The sequence below is a fragment of the Sitodiplosis mosellana genome, unplaced genomic scaffold (genome assembly GCF_009176505.1).
Source record: "Sitodiplosis mosellana isolate CC-2019 unplaced genomic scaffold, AAFC_SMos_1.0 Smas_scaffold_3, whole genome shotgun sequence".
Taxonomy (NCBI): domain Eukaryota; kingdom Metazoa; phylum Arthropoda; class Insecta; order Diptera; family Cecidomyiidae; genus Sitodiplosis; species Sitodiplosis mosellana.
Genome location: NW_022595246.1, coordinates 10240730 through 10266887, shown reverse-complemented (window position 1 = coordinate 10266887; position 26158 = coordinate 10240730). Strand labels below are relative to the sequence as shown.

Sequence of the window (26158 nt, the reverse complement as noted above, 5' to 3'; positions counted from 1 at the left end):
TGGTTAGAGACGTCAACTGTCAAACACACACACACACACACACACCATCCATGCTGTTAACCAGCCGTAATTTTCTCTATGTGGTCAATTTGTTTGCATTTAGTTTGACATCGATGTTGTTAGTGTTCGATCATGTGTAGTTGCAGTCAGACCTAATTTCTTTCTTTCGCTTTGATATAGTCAATACCTTTGTTCATAGAATATTTGTTGGATAAAAACGATGAGAAAAATTCTAATTAAAATTAGGGAACGAATTCGAATGGCCGGTGGTGTCAAGCAAATATCCATCGATGCCGTGTTGCCGATAGTTTTATTGCCGTTAATGTTCAGTGTGGCGGCAATAAATTTCTATTTTATGATTACCATTTGTATTGTGATGCCATTGTTCTTGGGCTATGCTCAATGGCTACGCAAATCATTTGCACCGCGCACAAAATTCTTTTTCATGTGGTCACTATGGTCAGGCATTTATTTATGGATTTTATTCGAAATGACTGTACCACTGATGGAATTACTGCCCGAGGAAAATTTCATTTTTATCACAACAATGTTTGCAGCTGCGTTCTGCTTCTACAAGGTCAGTTGTCGGGAATCGATGTCATTTCACACAATTTTATCAAATTGCTGTTGTATTATTATTAAACTGTTTTTATGGTGCAACGTTTTTTTTTTTCTCTTCTTTTCTTCTCTCTCACTGTAAATCACAGACACGGCAAAAAGCGGCAGACAATTACGTGGCACCAAAAACTGATGATATTGATAGCATACGTGATACGGATCAAACACGGCTTCTAATGGACGTTGAAGAGGTGGATGAAAATGACGATTCGAAAGAGAATTCGGAAACCGATTCGGATCCATGCGATTTTATGATGTCAAAAACGAATAACGTATGCCCTAAGTGCCGTCGATACATCCCACCACGTGCATTCCATTGTAGAATCTGCCAACAATGCATCGCAAAGCGTGACCATCACAGCATTTGGCTTGATTGCTGCATCGGTCAATCGAATCACAAATTCTTTTTGGCCGGCTGCTTCCTTGCCATGTTCGCACTTCTATTCGGTGCCAATCTATCGATGACATCAATTTGCCATCCGTTTTTCGTGTTCCGTATATTTAGCATTAGTGTATTACTGCCCGATGACTGCAGCGACGTTTTTGACCAATACGAGTGAGTCACACATTGAATTATAAATGCCCATCTTATTCATTTTATTAACCAAATGACATAGTTGACTGAATAATTTTTTTTTAAATTCAATTGCCTTTTTCAGCATTGCATTATGCTTCGTCGGCTCAATCTATGCCACAGTTATGGCAATTTGCTGTCTCATCATCCTAGTTCAACAGTGCTATCTCATTCTAAAAGGTGTTACAGCGTCGGAATGGAGTCGTGGTGATATCAATCGTAATGGCTGTGTTATGAACCTAAAAACGTTCCTTTGTTGTGCACGTTGAAAAACCAATTTTTTCTGTTCATTTTTCGATTTGTTCAAAATGTGCTAACCACCACAGTCTATAAACTAAGCCACTGAAATGTCAGCGATTCATGCATATTTCAATCATTACTAGTTTATCGATTATTGTTTTAATTCCAACCAAACAGGTGTTACAGTTATTGAGAAGCACAAGTGGAACAAATCGAACTGAGTTGAACAAAAGCGTTGTCATGTTCTGAAGTGACTCACAAGATACAAGTGATAAGACCAAACTGTGCTAAAAATTAATAATCTATTTAAAAAATTTAAAGAAAAATGTTTTGCATTAATTTTAAGAATCTCAAATATCATCGTATCTTATAGCACCGCAACAAAAAAAAAGAAACTGTGCAAAAACCAACAATTCATATCTAAGTTGACACTTCCCACAGTGTACTGTTATTTACAAACAGAATTATTTATCAGATTTTCAAAGAAAATGTTGGTCATTCTATTTTGGTTTTGTTCGAATTCTGTCGGTTTCACTATCGCTTTACGAAATGCGTGATGCTTTTGATGTGGTATCTAATTTTATGCATGAAATTATGACCGTTGGGAATATGAAATCAAGGATAATCGAAAATTCGAGTTCAATGTAGCGTCACGTGTGACATCATCAATAAATTACTCGAAACTAATTATGTCATTAGTTTCGAGTAATTTGGGATAATTTTATCAATTGAAAATAATTCGAAAGCTGAGCTCACATGTGAGATAGCAAGCATTGAATTTCTGAATAATTTGAAAGTAAGTCATAAATACGGTTCTTGACGGTGAATGTGACGGATAGAATCTGTGGACGCTTTTTGCTCGAAAATATTTTGATTAAATCAAACCGAAATTTTCGCTTTTCTGATTTCGACAAACAAATCGATCCGATAAAAATAGAATCGTATTTCCGTGTAATTTGAACAAGGCGATCAGGTTTAATGGATCATTTCGTCTTTTGATTGAAATACCGTGTAATTCAGCCGCAGTTAATGAGCCTCATTCAAATATTCAGGTTGATTTCAATTACTCTGCACACAAGAACAGCGATAAAACGGCATATTTAAATATTAAGAAGGACCTTTACAAGGGAGACGAATACTTCGAAATGTAAAGAAACGTGCAATTTTACTGTAACAATGTTGCATTTAGTATGAGACTAGTTAGCTTTTTTTTTCATTTAGTTCATGATGCGTATTCGAATTTTAGGTGTTGAGTCAAGAATATCTGGTCTCAAAGTATTAGTCAAAAATTATTTTTAGTTTTCATGTGAGTTCAGCACTTACCAGCCTCAGATTGATGAATGTTGATCTGTTGTTAAGATTTTGAACAAAGTTTTTTATCCTTTAGTTAGCTCATTACCACAATTTCTTCAATTTTAATTGTATAAATAATTAAGACCTATAATTATCTAATGAAATAATTGCCTCGTGTATATCAATAGATTTTAATTTGCCAATTAAGATAAATGTTAAACCCTTTACGAAACAAAAGAGACTGGTTGCACAACATTTTTGCACGGAATCACCAACGATAGATTAAATACCACCTATTTCGTAGCTCACTGCAACGAAATGGTTTTTCTTTGTTTTGTTCACCAAATCACAACGATTTGTTCACCAAATCAGAGCCTAGAATTGAAATTCGGAAAAAAACGTACAAATTTGAAAAAAAAAAGTTTTTTTCTTTAGAAAAATCTTCTTTTTGGTAAGAACAGAAAACACAAGCGTTTAGGTTCAATAGACAATTTTATTGAATTTAATTTGTAAATGTTTTTCTTTGAGTTTAGCAATTCACAACAGGATTCACATTCTCTTGTAATTAACAACTAAATTTTATTTCCCTTCTTTACTTCATATCTATCCATGTCAAAACACACTAAAATTTGAATAAGTCTAATAGATTCTTCAGGCATTATATAGTTTGAGTTGTTTCAAAAGTGTTTTTTGATTCATAAAAAAAGAAGTAGGCATTTTGAATGCACTTCTGTTTTGACGGCATTTTATTTAGCAAACGAAATTCTGTGCTCTCAATCGATGCAATAAACAAATTTGGACAGATTCCGAAATGCCATTTAATATTTTACCCATTCTCTGAAGCCAATATTCCGATGGAATGTGGAACGAAAGTGGCATTCATTCGAAACAGGATGAAAATATATTATATGTATGTTGAGTCACACTCATAAATAAATACATCTTCTTATACAGTTAAACAATAGAATTTAATGCAGTAGTAACATATTTTAAATGAATTAAGACTAAATAGATTGGTTTTTATTTCTTTCTCTCTGTCTTAATACCAAAACAACAATACCATACGTTTTGAACAAGAATCCATTGAAATATTCGAATGTTGAACATTCTCAATTCATTGTTTCATTTTACCTAGATTATTTTTTTTTCACTTTCTGTTTGTCACAACCACCCTAACAAAATAAAGTCTAAATTATGTTGATTCACCCAATTTAAATTATTATTTCTTTCATTTTAAATATCCTTAATTTTATCATTTCACACTTGAGCCCTTCAATTCTAATGAGAGAAACAGTTTTGGTGTTGAATAGATGGTTTCTGTTTCAGTTTCTAAAACTGTTCAAATGGTGGAACTTTAGGTGTAAACAACAAAAGAAATCACAATAATGTATAAACCATAACAAATAAATTAAAACAAATGAAATAAAATAAAGCAAAAATGTTAACAGTTGGTTGTTTTTTTTTGTAAATTGGTAACACAGGTCCCTGATCCTTTCCAATGCGTTAAAACTCACTCAAAATTCTAATTCAATTTGTCTTAACAAAAAAAAAAATTCTGTTTTATTTCTTTTTTATTCATTTGAATCATAATTCAAGTCAATCGTCTTTCATGTGCAAATAACATTCTAATTACATTAGATTTTCACATTTTTCTTTTTTCTTCACACAAAATTTCTACAAAAAAAAACTTGCTGAAGGAGTGTGTTTGATTGTGCCTGAATTGACACACATTTTAATTTAAACTGACCAATATTCATTTAACAAATTTTCGCTTCGATGCAAACAACGCATATCTTTAGTTCAATATTCTTTTTGCAAGAATATCCGATTTCGATGTGTGAAATAACAGGCCTATCAAACACACTATTTCCTCGTATTCTTTTTTTTTTTTTTTTTTTTTGCAAAACACAAAAAAGTTGTGAAGGTTAACCTTCATAATGCAGAAAAATGATCACATTTGTCTTGATGGGTAAGCATAAACAGACTTTTTCTTTTAAATATCTACAATTTCTGGTTAAATGATTTTGAATATGAATATGATTCGGAATCAAAAACAGAATTGATTGGCTGAATCAAACATAAATGTCACCAAAATCATTTGTATGCACAAGCAAAAATAAGCAAAACTGGCGCACGTCGAAATGTTCACGGTTTAACCTGAAAAACATAAAATGAAAGAAAAAAAAACACAAAAAAATGAAAATACTAAATGAAATGAACGAACACAAGATGGAAAAAAACTGAAAAAAATACAAGAAATGAAAATAATGAATGAAGCGTTGGCGTTAGTATAGTGTGAAGGCATCGATCCTTATTCGGTGAATTTGGTAATTTCAAGCGTTTTGTTAAAAAGCAACCCAGAAAAATAGTATGTATATTAATGCTCGATGTTTTGAACTATAGAAAGTAGAAAATCCTTACATTTTGGTTAAATTTTCGGTTAGTATTCTATTTTTGATAAAATTTCAGAATGACTAGAGACCATATCCATTTGGTTTGATTTTTCTTTGTAACTTTAGTTAGAGTGTTGCGGCATTAGAATAGTGGTGTGTTGTATGTGTGTGTGTGTGTCTTCACTAAATTCCATTTCAGTGATCGACATTTTTGTACGTGGCCAATATTGTGCTCTGTTCGTCCGACACCAAACGAATACTTACACGACCATTCGAACTGCGTCTTACGCGTGAATCAAGCGTGCCGATGTTATTATTTAGCGTGCTGCCACTTATGCTGCCCGAACGATAGTCATCGTTGTCATTAATGCAGAGATCGGAATCCGAATCGGAGTGTCGAATATTCGTTCGTTCCTTTTGCGTTTTTGAAAGCATCGTTGTCGAATACATGCAGAAATAATATGATTTTGATGTTGTTAGATTAGAATTTGTGTTAGATTTTGAAGGGAAATATGGCAAATTGTTTTGTTTTTGAACCAATTTTATCATTCGGTTAGTTAAAGGGGCGGGGATTTGAACAAATCATTATTATTCATGCAAAATGAAAACGACCCATATTACTAAACTAAAAACCTTGAAAGTTCATTTGTTTTTTCTTGCTTGGTTTCTACGAAGGTATACCGCTAATGAAAATTCTTTGAATCGCAAAGAAAAAAGTAAGAAAAAGACGAACCAATTTAGGATCTTCGAAACAAAACTCAAAAGTGAAAATCGCACGAAATTACCTGCGTCAATTGTTCCGTCGTTGTTAGCAATCGAGCGAGTGGATTACAGCACACCGGCAACGTTTCCAGCAACGTGGGCCGGGAATGCGTTAACAACGGCTTCATATAACTGGAAAAACAAAGGTTTCACATAATTCGAAGAATATTGTAATTGGAAACAGGAAAATAAATGAATTGGATAATTTGATCAAAAGCGCATGATTCAATTAAAAACGATTCAATCATTTGCTTGAAATGGAGACTTTAGCAAAGGAAACGAATTTAAAATGGAAATTTCGATTTGAAAGATACATTTATCAAATAAATAGAAAAAAAATCGTTCGAAAACTAAAATGAATTGCACAGAAATAGTATATTTGAGATGGAAATGGCTTACTTTTTATCGAAATTGCCCCAAATCCTAGCTAATAGCGCTTTCTCGCATTTCTTTGGCACTGTCGAAACGTTTGGACCATCTGGTGACGCTCCATGTTCAATATCCTGCAAGCGAAAAAAAGACCAAATGAAATTAATTAAAAAGAATTTTCTTAAAAGGTTTCTTCGTTAAACTTTTTTATTTTGAAGGAGAAAGGAAAATCCTACAAATGAAGAGAAAAGAACAAATAAATGAAAATGATTTCGCTTTTTCTTCAAAATGAAAAACCATGACAATCGCATGAGCGCGAGCCATAATTGTCTGCAAACAACTCAAAACAGAAGCGAAAAAAAACACAAACGACAATACAAAACACAAAGTGAGAACAAAAAAATGACGGAGATGGATGAGATTGTGTGTTTTCCTCACCAGTGAGCATCTTGGATTAACGTGCAGTTGACCCAAATTTAATCCGGTGTCGATTGACTGTATCATATCCAAGTCACAATATTCAAGTGAAATTAATGGTGATTAGTGATTCATTTAAAATAAATGTGTTGTTTTTGGTTTGAAACAAACGTAAGCAAAATGTATTTATTAAAAAAAAAACATAAATGGTGTGATTTCGAAAAATAAACAAACATAAAAGCACACACACACACACATATAGAAATGAACGGTTTATTTAGGACAAAGATACATTACGCACCGCTGATGTGTTTTCCATTGAATTGTAAACCTGTGTGATTGTTATTATCATACATTTTTTTTATGATGCGAAACGAACACGATACACGATTGTGAGTGTGTGACAAAAAAAATTGACAGAAAGAAAGAAACAAACGATATATAACAAGATAACAAGAACATTTCAAACGAATTCATTTTGTTTTGTCTAAGTTCTAATTTCAAATTGTAGTTAACAAATCAAACAGCTAGTGTGCGACAAAAAGCCTATCAGATTCACATGACAACTGGTTTTTATGACGTTTTGTTACTGCTAATTTTATTGACAATATATATGGGCAATAATGTACTTACATTGCGACCCTCATGATGGTTCAGAGCTTCAGTCTCATCTTCCACGCCGATTCTGCGATCCAGAGATAGTAGAACGAAATGGTTTTAATTTAATGATTTATTGACATTTGCAATCGGTATGACTTACGGTATTTGGAAAAATTTGAGCAAATAATTCGCCGCACCGCCTTGAGTTATGACCGTCACGATCACAATCAACGAAGTTGTTGTCAGCATCGCTTGTCGCGCTTCTGATACCGTGTTACGAATGGCTAATGCGAAAGACATGGCACCTCTCAAGCCTATTTTTTTAGCCGAATTCGATTGGGAACAAAATTAGAATTAGTGGAAAATGCCGCACCCAAAATCAAATTCAATTAAAATTAATTGGCCATAATGAATTGAAACTACAAAAAACTTACCAGCAAAAAAGAGCATATGCTGAAAATGGATAGGAATTTTCGGTTTACGTCCCAGGTTCAGTAGAAATGAAAGTGGATAAATGTTTGCTGCGCGACCAATCATTGCACAAATCTGTCAAGGGACAACACGTCAATTATGCAAATGATGTTGTAATGAAATTTGCCATCGCAATTTTTACTTACAAATCCCGTGGTAATGAACCACAAATCGAAATGATGCTTTGGAAAGGTGAACATGGATACGCCAATGTATGAAAAAATGAAATTCTCCGCGAGGAAATTTAACAACTCAAAGATTTGCTTGGTTCGCAGTCTTGAATCGTCCGATAGATTATTGTACGTATAATGTGCTTGGCAAATGCCACAAAATAAGACGGAAACAATTCCTATATTCGAAAATCAATTGAGAACATATATATATGTGTGAAATACGGTTCGTAAATGATAAATTATTAATATTATTCTCCCCCACCTGTTAGTTCGCTCACTTCGGCGATGAGAAACGTTGAATATGACATAAGGACAAACAATGCCGATTCAAGTAGTGGAAAGTCACGGATTCGTGTAAATTTGGTCATTAACGCTGTTGCACACCCCATGACCGCACCAATCAATAGCGATAGCGAGAAAATGCGACAAAAATCGCCGACCGAGTGAAAGAATGCGCCCGCTTCAAAACCACCCGAGCTCGAATAATGCTTATCGTACTTTTGAATTGAACTGGAAAATGTAAATGAACAATTTGAATTCAAATCACATACAAATCACAATTGGCACGTTTAGAGCGTAAAAAGATGACGTAATAACTGGATGACATTTTCAGAGATGAAAGTCTAAAATGCAGGATATCACATTGGAATGGAACAAATATGGAGTGAAAATAAAAAAATGACGAATTCATATTCGTCATCTTTTGGAAGAATTATGGAAATTTTCTCTCGAAAAAGTGAAGAAAAAAAAAAAACGGTTTTTAAAACAACGAATTACGGTCAACGAGCAACTTTTTTCTGGGTCTTATCAATTGAATTTTGTTCGTTTACAAAAAAACGTTCGGTTGTAAAGTGTAATCTATGGTGAAACAAAGTGCCTTCGCGCATAATTAATAGGGCTCTGTGTGATTACAATTTAAATGAATGCCATTGGCTGTAACACAAAGGGAAAAAAACGGAATGAGTCAGCTGTTCGATAAATGTAACAAACAGCGGCGGAATTAAATCAAGGCGCCGTATCTCGATGGGTTTTTATGCACTCCACATTTTTTTCGATTCATTTTTTTTTTATTCCACAACTGAAAATGCATTGGATTTAACGTGTCACATTTTTACGCGCTACGCTTTCGTCGTACACACTAAATGTGTGTGTATCCGTAAAGAAATAAACGATGTAAATTTCGCTTTCGTCATTTAGACAGAGTTATTTTACCTGCTCATAACAATGGCAACGGCATCGTTCAGTACACTCTCACCAAACACCAGCGCATACAAATTGACGTCGACGTGTAACGCGCTGAATATCGCTAGTATGGTTAGTGGATCCTAAATGAACGACAGCAACAGCGCGAGAGAAAAAAAAAACAGCAACCGTCGTATAAATTCACATGCTCATTAATTATAAAACACGGTTAAACCGAATGGAAAATACAACTCACCGTCGGCGATATCAGTGCACCAAAGTAGAGTGTATCCAGAAAAGTAAAGTTCAGATTGCCCGGTAAAAATTGGATGGCAACATACATAAGTGATCCGATGAGCAGGGCTGAGATGGCCGTTCCAATGATAGCAAATGTTAAAATAGCGCCCAAATTACGGAAGAAATATTTCTGCACGTCGCCATTTATCGCATTGAAATGAAATTTCATCAAGAACAAAAAAAATAATCGTTTAGAGGATTTCAGCTCAAGTTACGTTAAACTAAATCCCAAATAGGTATGGCATCGAATTACCCGTTTGAGCGAATATCCAGCGTAGAAAATAATCGGTGGTAGAATGATGTTGAAGAAGATTTCTGGATCGAAAATGGCCTTTAAATCGATACCATTCTCATCCTTATTCACCATTTGCCCACGAAACGAGTAAGCATATGTTTGATTCGGCACATTGATACTGGGCAAACTTCCCGGAAACTACGGTACAAACGCAAATGCAATACCAATTATTATTGACACGAAATAATAATGCTAATTAAACATACACAGGAAAATAAATAAACGGACGATGGATAGAAAAGAGGTGTAAATGCAAATGGGAAAAAAAGAGAAAGAATAAATCGACATGGAGAAACCCCAACATGGCAATGTTATTTGACGCTAACATATGTGACATTGTCATTGTGCAAATGTCCAATAATGTTAATGTCGCATTCGATGTACTATGAGGGGTTGAAGCAAAAAAAAAAAAGTCGGTAGGCGCATAATTATCGGACGAGAAAATGTTGACGAATAAAAAAAAGTATTCAATTACGGTAAGCCATAGTGTATCAGGTGGAAGAGTCTGGTTATATGTTGGGAACGTGACGTTCGGTGTAACTTCTAGATGCGTGGTTGTTGTTTTACTGGCAGCGTATCGTATTAATGCACCAACGAATAAACCTGTGAATAACATCGAAAATATTTATCATCTCTATTAGTTACAATCGCATTTCATGGAAAATACTCTTCTTTAACTAGCATCGTTTGCACTTTTTTCTCCTTCTTCTTTTCAACGACAAAACAAAAGAAGAGATGATATATTCACAAAAGATACAATGGTTCGTATTTCATCTTCCCGCTAAAACCAGCCCGAGTAATTGATGAGAATAAAAGAAATGATTCACTTGAGCTAAAATTGAAGCTCAAGTTGTCACACTGTGTGACATACACTCCACCGAGAATTATCGGTGAAATAATGGAGTTATTTCATGCGAAATGAATATACTCTTTAAATTGACGGCATTTGTATTCAAATCAGTCGTTTGACAAACACAAACACACACACACTTAGTCAGTGTCGGTCTTCGCTGTCAGTGTTCATTTCTCATGGCATACGAAACATATGTTCGGTTGGCATCAAATTTGCTTGATTATTCTGTGCTAGTTGGCACTAGTTTTTTTTCTATACTATCACATCTATAATAGAGTTGTGCTTCATGCATCAAGTGACTAGCTAACACGACACGACGTAGTGGATATTTATATCGATCAAATTCACTACGGTGACACATATTCGTATGGCAATGACTTTGCATCGAATGTGTTTTTTTTCTTCTCTGCACTTCCTCAATCGAAAAATCGTAAATTCGCTCGTATTCATTTGGTTCGTAAATTTAATGGGAAATTTGATTGAAAATTTACAACTTAATTTATGACAATTGCAACAACAGAGAGAGAAAAAAAATCTAATTTACGACAATGAACTTTACCTCAAGTAAATTTCTTGTGGTTATCAAAACATCCGATTCATTTAATGATAAACGACGTTGCTGATAGTATAATCAAGCTAAATTTGTTGTCTAACCAAAATGTTATCTTAGGTAAATCGAGTTAGCATCTTGAGAATCTCAGAAACAACATTCTATTGCGACAACCGAAGCATAAGAAAACGAAGATGAAATAGAAATTGCTTACCGTAAATAATGGCCAAACCAGTTTCATGCAGCCAACTGACCCGATGATGTTTGAATAACCATATTGTTAGAATTGTCAACGTCAATAAGAACGTGTACACTAAAAGATTGAAGCTATCGATGCGGTGTAGTAGAGTGGCTTTTGCGTCTAATTCAATATCGGTTGATTCACAATTCACCTTAGCAATTATATCACACAAAAAAATACCAGCAGCCCCATAAAACAATGGCAACTTTGATCGTATCGATGTCAGTTTTACGCGCGACGTTGCCATTATTGACGAGCATTTGCCAATTTCATCACAATCACTTGGACTGTTCACCCTTCGTATGACACGCATCATATTTGAAAAAAAAATATTTCCACACTTGATAAATCGACAACAAGACAAAAATTCCACGAATAAATTATTCAATTTTGGGTTCGTTTAAACGAACAATATTTGGAAATTGGCAAACACACAAACACGAGTTATATCATGTACTTTGCTCGAGAATGCCACTCAATCTTCTCGAAACATATCGAAAATAAACAATCAAAAAAAATTCCATTGAGTCGACACAAGGCGGCCACGACGACGACGAAGACGAAACGATAAAAAAAAATCAAAATCACTTTACAAATTAATTTGTAAGCAAAAGCATATTTTTCTGCATGAATTTCAATCGAACCAATCAATATTATTGGATTGAGCACGCGTATGATTTATTTGATTGATACTTTCATTGATAGTACGGGGGAAATCTGAAAATCAAATTGCACATCAACAAATCAGATTAAACTCGCCCCCCTCTTTCTCTCTCTCTCTCTCTCTCTCTCTCTCTCTCTCTCTGTGCTTTTTAAGATCCACTTGTCTTTGAACTTATTTATCGCCTTTTTCAATTCACATTGACACAGTTGCAACGCGTCATAATTGCGAATTTTTTTTTTCCTCGTTTTATTTCACCAAATTCGACACGACTCTCAATTAGCACTGTTTTCGAGCGAACGGAAAATTCTAATTCGAAACTACAACTAAAACAACAAAAATAATTTATGTGACGTTGAGCTGCGTCGCGCGTTCAGGTTGACTGTTTTTGCTGTTGTTCTTTTCTTCTTCGATTATTTCTGTGTTGAATTTATATATTTTTTTCTTTAAATTTGCTTGAAATCGTGAACGAAGCGCACAGCACATACACACGATGTGTCGTGCGTCTCTAGTTGAACTGGCTGCCTGCCTGACTATGGTTTTTCCTATTTGTTTTGACACATATAATCAAATTTATTTGCACATATACTTCCAAACATTCCCAACGTTCCACTTGCTCCACTGGATGCACGACGGATGACAGACACAAAATGTCAATGCGCAAACACACCACGTGCTTGGAAGTATGGTGAATTCCGAAACCATTCCAAACTGGAATACGTACGACAGAAGAAAAAGATAAAGATAAAGAGAGAGAGAGAGAGTAAAAGTCAAAAACAACGGGACACACATTCGTGTTCATCGTATGTTATCTGTAACGGAACATCTTCGGAAATTGAATTAAACGCATCGATATTTTTATAACAAAAAATAAGACTTTATTTCGCTCGCTTAAATTAGAAGTTTGAGAAAGCATGTAACGCAGTTGTTTATTTTTTTTTATTGAACTAAAATAAGTGAATATGGCATTGTATTCATTCCGTTTTGTTAGATCAACTATTAAAAATGATTTTCGTTTTGTGAGATACACTCGACAATCTAAACCTCTTCAGTCGCTCATATTCATTCAATTATTTCATCAACTCAAACTATTCGACGCTATTTTTCTTCGAAAAAAATGTCCGTTTCTATCTAAAAAAAAAAAAAAATTTGTATAACCAAAATCGGTTTTCTAATTTTAATTAACTAATCACTAAAATTTCTTTGCCCTTCAAGAAAAAAATGAATCATCGCATGTGATTTTTCAGCATAATTTTAAAGAAATATCACAGAAATTCGAATGATTTTTCTCACGTTTCATCACGATGACGGCTGTGTTCGTTCGTTCAGTTTAGGTCGTCGAATTTCACTTTTTCTCTTTGAGAAAACAACTTTTTGACAAATTCGTGATGAAATTGTGAAGAAATGAGAATTTTTGCCGTTTATCCGCGTCGACAAATTTCTCCGATACTCATGCCTTCACTAGTTTCTTCGCATTTTCCACCGCACTAGACCGCTTGCTGGTGGTGGTCGGTGTCGGTGCCGGCACCAATTTATCCGAATGAACGCGCTTCCGATGCGAGAAACAATTCCCAGAACTGGCAACTGTAATTGAGAATTGGTTCGATTAGTATTGCAATCAATGAGTTCAAAGAGTTTCAGTAAATAATCTCGATTGATGTCATCAGTAAATACTCTTGATCGATACTTACATGCTTTCGGGCAGTATGGGCAGCGATAGGGCTTCTCACCCGAATGCTGGTTTAGATGAAACTTAAGATCTTGGCTTCTTTTGAACGTTTTTAGGCAAATGTTGCATTTGTGCGGCCGAAAATTGCTGTGCGAAATTTCATGCTGTTTCAATGTACTATTAGTTGGATAGACACGGCCACATGTGCGACATGAGAACTTTTCACCCAAATGAAATTGATGATGGCGTTGCAAATTAACTTGTGTCTTGAACCTAGAAATATGGATAAGTCCGAATCAATTTCAAATATTCTTCATAAAAACGATTCAAAATAATCAAATTCAAACTTACACTCGGCCGCATTTATCACAATTGAATTTGCCCTTCGGTTTGTGTGTTTTGACGTGAGCTTTAAGGTTGCCGCTGGTTGAGAATTTCTTGCCACATACTGCGCATTTGTGTCTCGTATTGAAGATGGAACGAGCTCGTGTTTTCGGGCCACTTTGATCGACCTTCACCTTCCTCGTATGTCTTGCTTTCGACTCAACCTTTGCAGCAGTTCCTTTTGGTGACGCTCGGGTGGTTGTATTTGTCGTCGTCGATGTGGCTGCTGTCGTGACGGTGGCATTGGATGTGGTGTCCGGTTTTGGATTGGCATTCTTGGACGGCGTCTTTTCTTCTTCTTCTTCCTTCTCTGTGCTCGACACAATCGGCTTGTTTTCTTCGGATTTCGATGTTTTGGCAGGCTCAGCCTGCGACGAAACCGGTGAAGATGAAACCTCTGCTTTGGCCGGTGTTTGTGTCGTTGCTTTTGTCGGCGTTTGTGTTGGAGTTTTTATCAATGGTGGCGGCTGTGGCGAAGATTGCACTATGACCGGCTTAGGGTCAACGATCGTTGACGTTGTCGTACTTACTTTTGTTACTGTAGCACTTGTAGTTATAGTTTTTGGTTGGGGATCAGGTATAGTTATTTGAACTGATGGCACATCTTCAACGATTTTTGGCTTTGGCACCGTCGCCTTCTGTACGATTTTCGGTGGCACAACAATAACGGGTTTCGGTATTGGAACCAACGAATTCTTTGCCAGCGAATGTGCAAAAGCTGTTTTAAACAATCCTTCGGCCTTGATACGGATTTTGGGCGGTGGTGACGTTGGTGCAATAATCGTTGAAACAGACGACGATGACGACGAACCTGCCGTTGAAGTCTTTTTGCTTGGTGTTTTATTTTTCGGTTCGGGTTTCTTTCGCTCTTTCTTCGGTTTAGTCACTTTAGTCACTTTAGTCACTTCCACATCCATACCCTTCGATTCGTCATCATCGTATGGGAAAAAGAGATCTGGATCAACGCCGACTTCCATTTCCGTTACATTCTGGTCCATCATGGTTTTCGTTGAGAAATCAACGTTCGTTGATCGGTTTGTGTCCAATGGTGCAAATGAACCATGATCCAAATATGGGCCCAGCAATTGCACCAAATCCTCATCACGCAACAAATCCGGATTATTCAACACTCCACGAAAACTGGCATTTTTCAATCGATCCAATTGCTGTTCGATCGTTTTGCCCGGTTCATTCCATTTCAGTGCACGTAATATCAACTTTTGCAATTCTTGATCCTTTATCACTTGACCAAGCTTCAAATCCTGATAAGTGAATATCGTGATATCCTCCGTTGACAGCACAGCCACCGGCTACAAAAGGCAAAAAATTAGTTGAACCATTTAATATTTGATTGCAATTTGAAATTTAACCAAAAAAGCTGTGGTGTGCTGTGCGCATTTTACCTGCTGGTTTTGTTGTTGTTGCTGCTGTTGTGCGGTGTTTTGTGGTGATGCTGGAGTAATGACTGTGGTCGGTGGCAGTTTGATTGGTTTCTGTTGCGGTTGAACCTTTTGTTTTTTGATCGGGGGTGTTGGTTGGATGGTGATTGTATTCGGCTGCTTCGGTTGCACCTGTTGAACTTGCGGCGTTGGCGGCTCACGATACAATGTCGTGTTTAGCGATGATAACGCGGTGCAATGTTCCCGATAAATTTTTTCCGAATACATAATATTGAATAATTCCTGGTTTTTATGTGCCATCATTGCATAACAATGGAAATTCTCTATCTTTCGAACACATTCATTGCACACGAGATGTGACAATTTATCCAAATTTGTAATCTGAAACAACAACAACAACAAAATGTGGACAAATGTTAATTTTGGCGGGAAAATGAATTTTGCGGCTTTTTGCGGTTCATTATCAATATTCACCGCAACAAATTGTTTAAATAGATAGAAAAAATAGGTGAAAAGAACTGATAGAACTGATCTGAAAAGATGGCAATTTATCGTAATGAATACATATCGAAGAACAAATCTTGATTTCAGTGAATCACCTTCAGTCTAGACATTGAACACAAATTTGCAGAAAAATTTAACACAAAAATTCAAATCCATTCGAATCATTTAAAAATCAACGGAATTTGGAATTGAGAGTGTAAAGTGAATCAAATCAAAAATTATTTACACTCAAAGTTGAATAATTCCAAATTATTGAAAAATGTTGTAGAAAATCAGCTCCTCAAGATAAAGCGTTGTTTACAAGCTCATCATTACATTTTGTGTTGTGTTGCGTTCGCAATAATCTTTTTCGCTCTCTTTTCGTATCCATCTTCTGTGTCATTTTTCTTCTTCTTTTGTTTGTTTGGATTTAGATTAACATGTGTGAATAACATGTTCTAACAACCGATATCATTGTACAGCAATAAGCATCATTGTATCAATACTGGACGATTCTTGCAAAGACGATGAAGCGGTTACTGTTTATATTCAGTTATTGTTTGGGCAATTTTGCATACAAATTGTGTGCTGGGAAAAAAAGGAGAGCAAGAATAAAGACCGCACACTAATTTGTTTAAATGAAACCAATCTTGCTGTGATTACTTAGTTAGTGTTTGTGAGTGCCCGTATCATTGAATGGGCATTATCGCACTTGTGTCGCTGTTGAGAGCGAGAGAGAGAGAGAGAGTTTCGGTAGTCAAAGGCACACTAATACATTTCGCCTCATAATTTATGCATGCAAATTGATTTAGAGTTGCCATTATGTTGGAAATTTGAATTTCCGCAAAATTGACATTCATTAGCGACTTCTTGTGAATTGTTCGCCAATATGAACTCATACTCTCATGCCTTTTGTATCGCTTACAACAGCATCGCTACGCATAATCACGGCGATGCACAGCATCGTGTTTGTGCGAGTGTGCAATTTGCAATTGATGATGTAAAATCATTTTGAAATTGAATTTTAGTTTTCGTGAAGCTGTGCCGTTCTGCGCGCATCGAAACTATAGTTAAAAATAAAAATCGATAGTCGAAGTAGAAAACTGTGTCCATGTGGTAGAGTGTCAATGTGTATACGTATAAGAGCAGTAAATGCAGTGCATTTTACACGTTGTGAATGTGTGTCACTGTCGACACACATAAAATGTTAGGAGCGTTCTGTTTTTTCTCTGTTAAACTTGTGAATCCACTCAACGGACTAAGCATACACATATTTGCGAGAGAATAGAGCACAGAGAACCGAAAACAAAAACCAAGAAGAAAACAACAAAATATCAGTAACTAAATAACTCTCTTCGCTCCGTTCACAGTGCAAGTATTTACTTTTGGCTAAGTTAGAAAACGATGTTCTGCTCACGAAATTGTTAATATTCTGGTGTATTATTATGCGAATCAAGTGACGATGTTACCCAGCCGATGAATGTTACGTTGTGTATGTGTTTGTATGCGTGCGTATTCTTTGATTGTTATGCGTGTCATTCGGAGTTGCATACTTGTGTAAGTGACACATGACAAACACAAGCCAAATTACGCTGATTTTGTAAGTTTAAATTCTTTTTTGGTCACACATTCGCCAAATCAACGGTGACACAGACACACATATACACACGCATGCAAAGTACTTCAACGCATAAAACTGCAAACTCACACCGAACGACATCGTCAGACGGAAAAATACACATTACAAAAATGAAAAAAAAACCACACATACACACACACACACACATTACACACTGACCATGTTCAATTCAAACTGATAAAAACCATCTCGCGAACGTTTCCAAAGTCAAATGAATCAAGAAATTGGACGACATTCATGTCGATGTTGAAGTGAATCAAAGATTCCTCTTTCCTTATCATACAGAAATCATAAGAAAAAATTTTCTTCGTTTAATGACATTTCCGTTTTCCTGAACCAAAATTTCAACAAACGACTCTATCGAAAGGGTAAAATTGTGAGTAATATGCTCAATACGTTTTTTTTTGTTCCAAAACAATCAAAGTATTTTGAATTCCCAATTTTCTTCGGTTAAACATTTTCTAACTATATGTTTGCGTAAAAAACGGTTTGTATTCGCCGAAATTGGCCAACATCTTAAAATCCATTAACTACTACGCTAATGAACACCCTCTACGACAGAAATTCTACGTTCAAATAACTAAACTATTATTTGACAACCATTAGAAAAATGCATTTCACGCAAAATTTACCTGTATATGAAGATAGTTTTTGATTTTATCCATCAGTTGGTCTGTGTTAAAAATGGGTACACCTTCGGTGACAATCTTGAAATCGACTGCACAAATGCGACACATGAGCTCGATGTTATGCTCTTGCATTTGCAATTGTTGCTGCTGCTGTTGCAGCAACGTTGCTGTAGCCATGATATTCCGGTTTTGCAGTTATTCTTTCCGGATTTTGGTATATATGTCCTTCCTTGCTTCGATTGTGCGAAACGTCGTGTGCCTGTGAGCGGTTCGTTTGTACCCGTTGATGCTGCAATTGTGAAAGAATGTGAAAAACATGAGTGAACAAATAAACTAACGAGAAATTGTGTTAAGGGTTTCCACAGTAACTATTAGTTACTGATGCACTTTGCAAATGAATCTATGCTGTAAACTAATCAATTGTTTTGAAATAAGGACCTTTTGTTTTGCAAACGTATTAAAAATTTCGTCGAAATGCTCTTGCTGAAAACTGTTGAGTAGATTGAGAGCTAATATGAATCGCTATTGTCGACGATTCTCGTCGATTTGACGATATTTTGAATTCGGTTGTGTACGTATGCGTCTGTGGGTATGTGTTCGTGTGCAAGCTCGCTAAATGCCAATGAAGTGCGCCATAGCCAGCAACTGGGTGATACCAAATTGTGTGTGTGTATCTGTGTGCAGGTGTGCATGTATGTGTGTATGTGAGTTTATTGTGAATAATGTTTTTCTGAGTTGGCTGTTGAACTTATTCTCATTCGTCGATGTTGATTTTGGTGGCGTTGTCAATGTGTGTGTGTGTGTGTGTGTGTGTGTGTGTGTGTCAATATAAATTTATACTTTGCATATGGTTGTACAGTTGATGTGCGCGATCTATATCGTTGCCTGCCTACAAAATTGTATAGTATAGATTTTGTGGTTGTTGTTTGTTTATTTCGAATTGAGGCTGAGACGAGAGAAATGTATTCATTTCTCGTGTTCACAATTTAATTTACGACGCATTCGATTTGTGCACCAACACCATCAACGCCACACCACCAACTATTACAAACATAGCGAAAAAATAAACGGCTCTGGCCGAGTAGAAGGAATAAGTTTTTGATTTTAAATGTCATATGTTAGATTGAAGAGCCTTTTTCGGTTCGAAACACATGTGCGCATTTTGTAAATATTGAAGTTTTCTGTGATTTAGCATCCGAAAACTATGTTGACTGTTTGCTTAGCTCATTACATAAATGCCTGGCGAGTTTCGAAAAGAGCGAGAGTGTGAGCGCTCACACACACACACACACCAACACATCGTTGTATAAAGCAGTGTCAGTCGTCCAAATGCTCGAGGCAAGCAGATATTGTAGCCGCACTGAGAAAATACGCGTGTTCACTGTGTATGCCAACCCAATGACGCACTATAGTTATTCGTGATGGTAATTGAATGTTTTTTTTTCGCTGGGTGAATGTGAGTGAGTGTGTGTTATTGAGGTATATCTCGCTCGTTGACTATACTCGCATTTTCTATCTCCCATTGTCGTTCACTATGACGATACCAATACGTGCGCATATGTTTTCGTGCCTGCTCTCTACACAGCACTAGCAGCAACAGCAGCAGCCGCAGTAGCACTGAATGACAAAGTAAAAAGTCTGAATGTATTGAAATCACATCGCAATTAATAACAATAGTGATAGCGATGCAAAGAACAAAGATGTTGCGAGCCACGACCACATGAGATGTTGAATCTCACAACGGGATGACTTTTGGCTTCCTTAAGACAAATTCATTACGATTATGGTTTCCTTGGCTCATTACCAGAATCGGTTTCATAAGCAACAACCATGTATTGCACCGTTGAAATTCGTTTCAATGCGAGTATTGTTCCTTTGCCATAAATGAAGCATGGAGCTAGTCAAACGACACACAGCCACACATTCACAGTTCCCTCGCTCTCTCATTCTTCGAATCTCTCTCCCTCTCTCGGAACGTTTTTATTTTGTTAGGCGAATAAAAAACAAAATTGGAGATGTTTACTGTTCCATTTGCCATGCACACGCAACGCACACAATCACACATCTATATCTCCTATTCGATCAACATACACTCTGTACGTGTGCGATGTGTACGGTTAACTGCTGTGGACTTTCTGTGCGCATCGATGTGTGGCCTACCGTTATGTATGTATTGGTATTTTCGTCATATCTTTTCGCAGCCTGACGATTACATTTCTTGAGGATTTGACAACGAAAAAAAAACGATTCATCGCCCCAATAAATTGGCTTTTTATCATCCGAAATCGATTTTTTTTTCTAACGGTTATTTTGTGAATCCTTTGAAACAAAATGAAAATGCATAGTTTTACAATCCAATTGGATCGATAGAACTATAGTCATGTTGGAGCAATGGATTTCTAATTGAAATTCACTAAAATCGAATTGGATTTTTCATGAAAGGACCTCAAATCTACTGACATTTGAACAGGTTTATGCACTTGTCGTCAACACACTCATTTGAAAACCGTTTCATTACAACTATAGTGATTACAACAATACGGGAATAGACAGATATGCCCCTTCAACTTTAATTCAACACCAAAAAAATCCTAACGAAATAAACAATTGAAAATAATTACCACAATTCAATGCACTCCGTCAATTGAGACCGTTTCAGCTGATTTGCACGTTTGTTTACAAAAAAGAAGAAATCTCCGGAAATTACAGTAAAATCGCCGTATTTTTTATGCGCTTCGAAACGCGAAAATTGCGATTTCGTTAGTTGTTGTTGTTGTTGTTGCTGCTGTGGTTGCTTTCAAATCTCTGACATTGTGTGACTACGCTGCGAAATATATAGAGTCGACTGTACAAAAGAATCCACGATACTGGTATGTGACGGCCGAATGTGTGTGTACTATATACTTTGAGAGCTCTGAAATGAGCACATCCAATGCTTCACCACGTGCGCATATGTAGTGGTGCACAGTCAGTATTTTCATTATATTTCATCATAGTCAGAGCGAGCACTGTGCTTGCTAAGCAGCAACAATAGCAATAGCAGCAGCAGCAGCAGCAGCTCTGCGATGGCATTCGGATTGAGTGCGTGTGTATGGGTGTGCATGTAAATTTGAATGTTTAGTGCTCCGTTTGCCTTTTTCTTTCCATTTGTTGCCGTACAAATAATATCACTCGCACACAGACACATGCACACACGCTCTCTCTCTCTCACACACACACACACACACACACTCACCAGCTCGCATAAATCGAATGAACGATTCGATTTTTATTATAAAAATTGCTAAGCCATCAATTCACTATACATTTTTGTGCCCTTTTTGGTTCTCGAAATGCGCGCGCGATATAGAGTTCACTCTATTCGTTTACCACGATCAAATTCAATTGAATCGGTTGCATCCACAGCTCGTTAAAAACGCATAACATTTTTGTTCGATATTGCATAAGTATAACGTTCAAAATACGCTTAGAATAAAGCGAATAACACTTTTTTTCTGTTGCATGCGCTCGCGTTCATTTCTATGATTCCGATGCAGTCTTGTGTGTGTGTGTGTGTATTGCAATTGTATTGGTCGCAATGAACTCTCTGTTCTGGCGACTAAAACATTTTTCGATAGTTGACTTGATATGAACATATTAACAACCAACACAGACACACAGTCACACAGTCAATGCAGCAAACGCAAAACTCGCAAAAACAACAAATGCACCAAGAAAAGTGCGTACGCACTGCACTTTTGCCCTGTGCATGTATTGGTTAGTATTTCACTTTGTGAAGATGAAAACTATCTATTTTCTGTGGACCAGAGATGCAGTTTCTTAAGATTTCATCACCTAATTCAACAATGCCTTAATACATGGCTCCTGTCAATTTCCTTTTATCGCCTGTTGATATCGGTTCCGATGCTGATGTGATTTGCGGCATTCGTCTTCAAGGAGACCATATCTTTACTGCTAATCAGCTTAATTTTGTTCAATTTGAACATAGATTCGAATGCCAAACCAACACTAATATACGTTAAGGTCGTTATCATACTATCAATTCCTGTACAACAACAATATTGTTTTTTCGTAGATCTTTAGATTGTAATTTGTTTGTTAACGGTTAAGAGGATCGCATCTTCAGAAAATATCATTTCTTATCTAGAAAGTTTCGCTTTCTTAATGGAAATACTTTTGTTTTTCCGCCAAGATTTGAATGTTCATCTCTTTTTTCCAACGAAAATGAACGAAAAACTTCTATTTCCACAAAGAAGCCCGTTGATCCTATCGTAATGAATCCTGATTTAAGATGTAATATCCTATCAACCTACACTTTTTTTCCGGGAACTAAGCATTCGATATTCGAATAGAAGCATCTTTGATTATGACACAAAAAATGGACGTATCCTTCTTCAATTTCCTGCCACAATCTTATGTTTTCTGCCCATTTTCAACATACATTTCATTATCTGGAAAGTAGAATCACTTCAATTGTTGCTATTTCATTGCTGATGTTGCGCCTGTGCATTGGTATGTGTAAATAAGTATGAATCAAAGAAAAAAAATATCAAAGCCTACAAAACGAAAAAAAAAACGGAATATTAAGTTAAAAATAAACATTGAACCGCACACGGTAGCGATATGTACGTATGTGTGTGTGTGTGTGTGTTTGTCGGTCGCTTCATATTGACTATAGTCGTTGGTATTTTTTCGTGGCAGTTTTTTTCCATTCGAAAAAATGAAAGCTTTCAACTGTGTTTGTGCAATTGCGATTGGGTGTGCATGTGTGCGTACGCATTTAATCAATATAATTCATAGCACGTATGTTCGAAATAGGAATATGAAAGCCCACATCAAGTCTCTCTCTCTATCTTCGTTCGATGTCTGTGCACAAAAGCAACAAATAACCCAAACTCGCACACATACACACGCATACGCACACTCCGCCACATGCAAAGAAACCGAATGAAAATGTGAACATTTGAATTTACTTTTTCGAATGTTGCAAGACGACGACGACAATTTGGCAAAAGTTGCTGAAAATCCGGCTTAAATGTGCAATTCGGCACGTAGTAAATAGAGAAATGAGAGATTTCGCGCCAAATTTTTCTTCCTCGATGAGAGAGAGTATTATGTAGCGAGTGGAAAAGCACACGCTTAATTAATAACCTGAATTATGAATATAGCTAATTTCCGCTAAGTATAAAATCCGGCTGTAAACAAGCTCAGCTGTTGATGCCAAAAGGTGCACTTTTCGAAAGAAACGGAGTGCATTTTCGTTCACCCTTTTGGCTCGCCCATTCGTTTGCCTCTGAGCAAAAAGGAGAAACGGAACTTAAAAACACATTAATTTCCGACCGTAGCGATTTGTTCGCTTTTCATAGGGTGCATTCCGTAACAATATCGCATCGGAACAATGCAAACATCACAACTGCATCGGTATAGTATTGTGTGATGAATCTAAACGAAATGAATATATTTTTCGAATCATTGGAAATGTTTTGACGAAGCAAATGCGATATAGACACACAACACAGACTCATCGAACGCAATTCAATTTATTTGATTTTGTTGTTCATACGACGCAATGTAACTCTCTCACGTATCCATGTATTCCTAATTCGTTTTTGTTGTTCGCTTTGTGTGTTTTTGTCTTTTTTTTTCACTGATTCTTATTCGAATTTGCGTGTGCTTGTTACATTTCACTTGCCTATTCGAATAGCAACACCAATGCTGTTCGTTGTGTGCGTGTGTGTTTGTCTGTTCGCGTACAAGGTACACTCTTCTTCGTTTGTGTTGCATATAAACGTGTTTTTGTTGTTTTTTTGTTTCATTTTGCGTCCAACATTTTTTTTCTCTCGCGTGTGGTTTTTTCATGGCTCTCTGCGACTGTTTGCTCACAGCAGCAAAGCACGAGCCATATGCAATATGTACTATATGGTCGTACGAAAGATATATTAGCTTTCGCAAATGTGATTGGCTATGTGTGTATGAGTGTGTGACCGTGTGTATATGAGCTCTAGCACTACATAAAGGAAGACTTTTTTTTTATTTACAACATGCGCATATTATTATCATCGTTCGTTACTTTGTGTGTTGTTATTGTTGCCACTGCCACTGTCGCACTCATTCGCATATATGTATTGTTTAGTTTTTTCCTCATTGCTATTTTGTGTGGATTACTGTTATTATGAACAAAACTATAGTTCTTGACTGTGTTTATAGTGATTTTATTTCTCTGCTGTTTTTGCCCCAAAAATCTCACGTGTATTTATGGTCGTGTGTATCACATTACAAATCATTATTAGATACTTTTGATAACAGCGCCTATCAATGACCATGATTTACTCCAAAAATACGCACGATATTCGCAATGAATGGCTTTTGACTCTAATGCTGCAGTTGAATGGTAGTTTGGCCCGGTTTCAAACTAGGTTTTCCCACATTTTTACTTAAATGTTTACTCTTTAATACATGATTTTGGATTTTATCCAAAGAACGGTTTTGTTTTCATTGAAGGAATATACAAATTGGACGATTTTTTCGGCAAAAGTAGCTCAAATAGGGAAAACATTCTGCACAAAAGAAGAACTCTGCAATTTTAAAAATTCATGTTGAGTGTAACGAAAATGAAACTAATTAAAATCCGAAAATGAAACTCTTTCAAGACCATTGAATTTTTTTTTTTTCAAAACTTCAAAATTCTCATTCTTAAAATCCCAAAACAAATCCAAGAAAATGCCCCTTAAAATAACATAATTTTCATCTTAGCATTTTTCGCTAAAGATCAATTTATCTCAAAAAACAACTATTCGATGTCAGTCCTTTAAAAGCTATAGAAATCTACTTACTTCGAACAAAAACTATGTATCCAATATGATTTTATATAAATTCAACACAATCGCACGTCTTTTCAACTACTCGAAGCTTATTTACAAATATTGATATGATTTTGCGTGTATTTCAAACAAAACTGCGTCCTTTTCGCTTCTTTTGATTTACACGAATGACTTGAAAACTTGAGCTACTCGCACAAACTATGAATTTGTGTAAACAAACCCAACCACTGCGAAATTGGAGTGGATAAAATTCCAGTGGAATATTTTGACGTTTTCTTTTCATTCGTCTTTTCTTATAAGAAATGGGTATGGTGAATTTCCAAAATGGAAATCACAATCGCAACACACCAGTGTCTCCATCTATTGAACAAATATGAACTAAAGTTGAAATCACATCGTGTATCGCTTTTAAACACAAAACGGCTTTTTTTAATGGTCATACTCTCATTACATCTGAATGAATCAGCTGATCTGAGAAAATGTCAATCATTAGCATGACCGCTTCTAAACCGCTATTCTAAATGCTTCTCACTCTTGCGATTCGTATTGAGCCCAAGAATGAAGATGAAAGTAGGAGATTTTCAGCATCGCCGAATTTTTGTTTATTCGCATTTCGAAGCCCTTGATCCAAAAATAAAAAAAAAAATAAAAGGAACGATTTTCAATAAAAAGAAATTTATGAAATTCTTCAAGCTGAACCAGTTTTGTATCCAATTGATTGAATCCTTTCTCCTTCTTGAAAAGTTGAAATGTCGTAAAAATGATTGGTTGATTTTATATCATGTTCAACTTTTTGTTTTCATCTGAATGGGTTTCATAGCGTCAGTTTTTTGAAAATCTCCAATTTGTTCAATCATGGACTCAATTTAATGTTCAATTTTTTGCAAAAGCGAAGAACTTTTGGGCGGAACAAAGGCATTTTAGCTAAATGTTCATAAAAAAAATGAAATATAATCGATTTACATTGCGATTAGCCTCAAACGAAAAACCATAAAGAAATGATCGCCGCAGGAGAATGGATATCGAAAGTATGGTTGGTTTGGTGTCCAACGTCTGTTATCATGTCATTGAGTAAAGGGCCATTTAAAAAGAATAACTGTATCAATTAATATGTTATATGTTTTTAATCCATTCGTTTCGTAAT

The 26158-nt window shown here is 36.0% G+C and overlaps 3 protein-coding genes across 17 annotated transcripts; 1 reads left to right on the top strand and 2 right to left on the bottom strand.

Annotated features, from left to right (window-relative positions):
* Positions 1-19: 19 nt before the first annotated feature.
* Positions 20-2303, top strand: LOC129565683 (palmitoyltransferase ZDHHC23-A-like). Its single transcript, XM_055440814.1, has 3 exons — positions 20-577; positions 708-1174; positions 1278-2303. The coding sequence occupies exons 1-3, from the start codon at positions 221-223 to the stop codon at positions 1459-1461; spliced, it is 1008 nt and encodes a 335-aa protein (XP_055296789.1). The 5' UTR covers positions 20-220; the 3' UTR covers positions 1462-2303.
* Positions 2304-3198: 895 nt separating this feature from the next.
* LOC129565682 (sodium/hydrogen exchanger 6) lies at positions 3199-12630 on the bottom strand. 13 transcript variants are annotated; one of them, XR_008687652.1, is made up of 16 exons: positions 11302-12536; positions 10160-10287; positions 9643-9822; positions 9349-9519; positions 9123-9235; positions 8173-8420; positions 7884-8086; positions 7701-7812; positions 7427-7580; positions 7300-7351; positions 6968-6997; positions 6688-6744; positions 6280-6383; positions 5904-6012; positions 5752-5813; positions 3199-4882 (listed from the first exon to the last, which is right to left on the bottom strand). XR_008687652.1 is itself a non-coding variant. In XM_055440803.1 (16 exons), exons 1-16 carry the CDS (start codon positions 11642-11644, stop codon positions 4871-4873), a joined length of 2166 nt encoding a protein of 721 aa, XP_055296778.1. In that variant the 5' UTR covers positions 11645-12536; the 3' UTR covers positions 3199-4870. The 13 variants fall into 13 exon arrangements, 12 of the variants coding, with proteins under 12 accessions (XP_055296778.1, XP_055296776.1, XP_055296782.1 ...); XM_055440803.1 differs by lacking the exon at positions 5752-5813 and adding an exon at positions 5383-5532; XM_055440801.1 differs by lacking the exon at positions 5752-5813 and having other exon boundaries at positions 3199-5532; positions 11302-12554.
* Positions 12631-12844: 214 nt separating this feature from the next.
* LOC129565681 (zinc finger protein 628-like) lies at positions 12845-25256 on the bottom strand. Of its 3 annotated transcripts, XM_055440797.1 has the most exons (7): positions 25027-25224; positions 20815-22644; positions 18197-18482; positions 15446-15823; positions 14010-15352; positions 13681-13931; positions 12845-13573 (listed from the first exon to the last, which is right to left on the bottom strand). In XM_055440797.1, the coding sequence occupies exons 3-7, from the start codon at positions 18368-18370 to the stop codon at positions 13440-13442; spliced, it is 2280 nt and encodes a 759-aa protein (XP_055296772.1). In that variant the 5' UTR covers positions 18371-18482; positions 20815-22644; positions 25027-25224; the 3' UTR covers positions 12845-13439. The 3 variants fall into 3 exon arrangements, with proteins under 3 accessions (XP_055296772.1, XP_055296775.1, XP_055296774.1); XM_055440800.1 differs by lacking the exon at positions 20815-22644 and having other exon boundaries at positions 25027-25256; XM_055440799.1 differs by lacking the exons at positions 20815-22644; positions 25027-25224 and adding an exon at positions 18632-19807.
* Between the last annotated feature and the right edge of the window lie 902 nt (positions 25257-26158).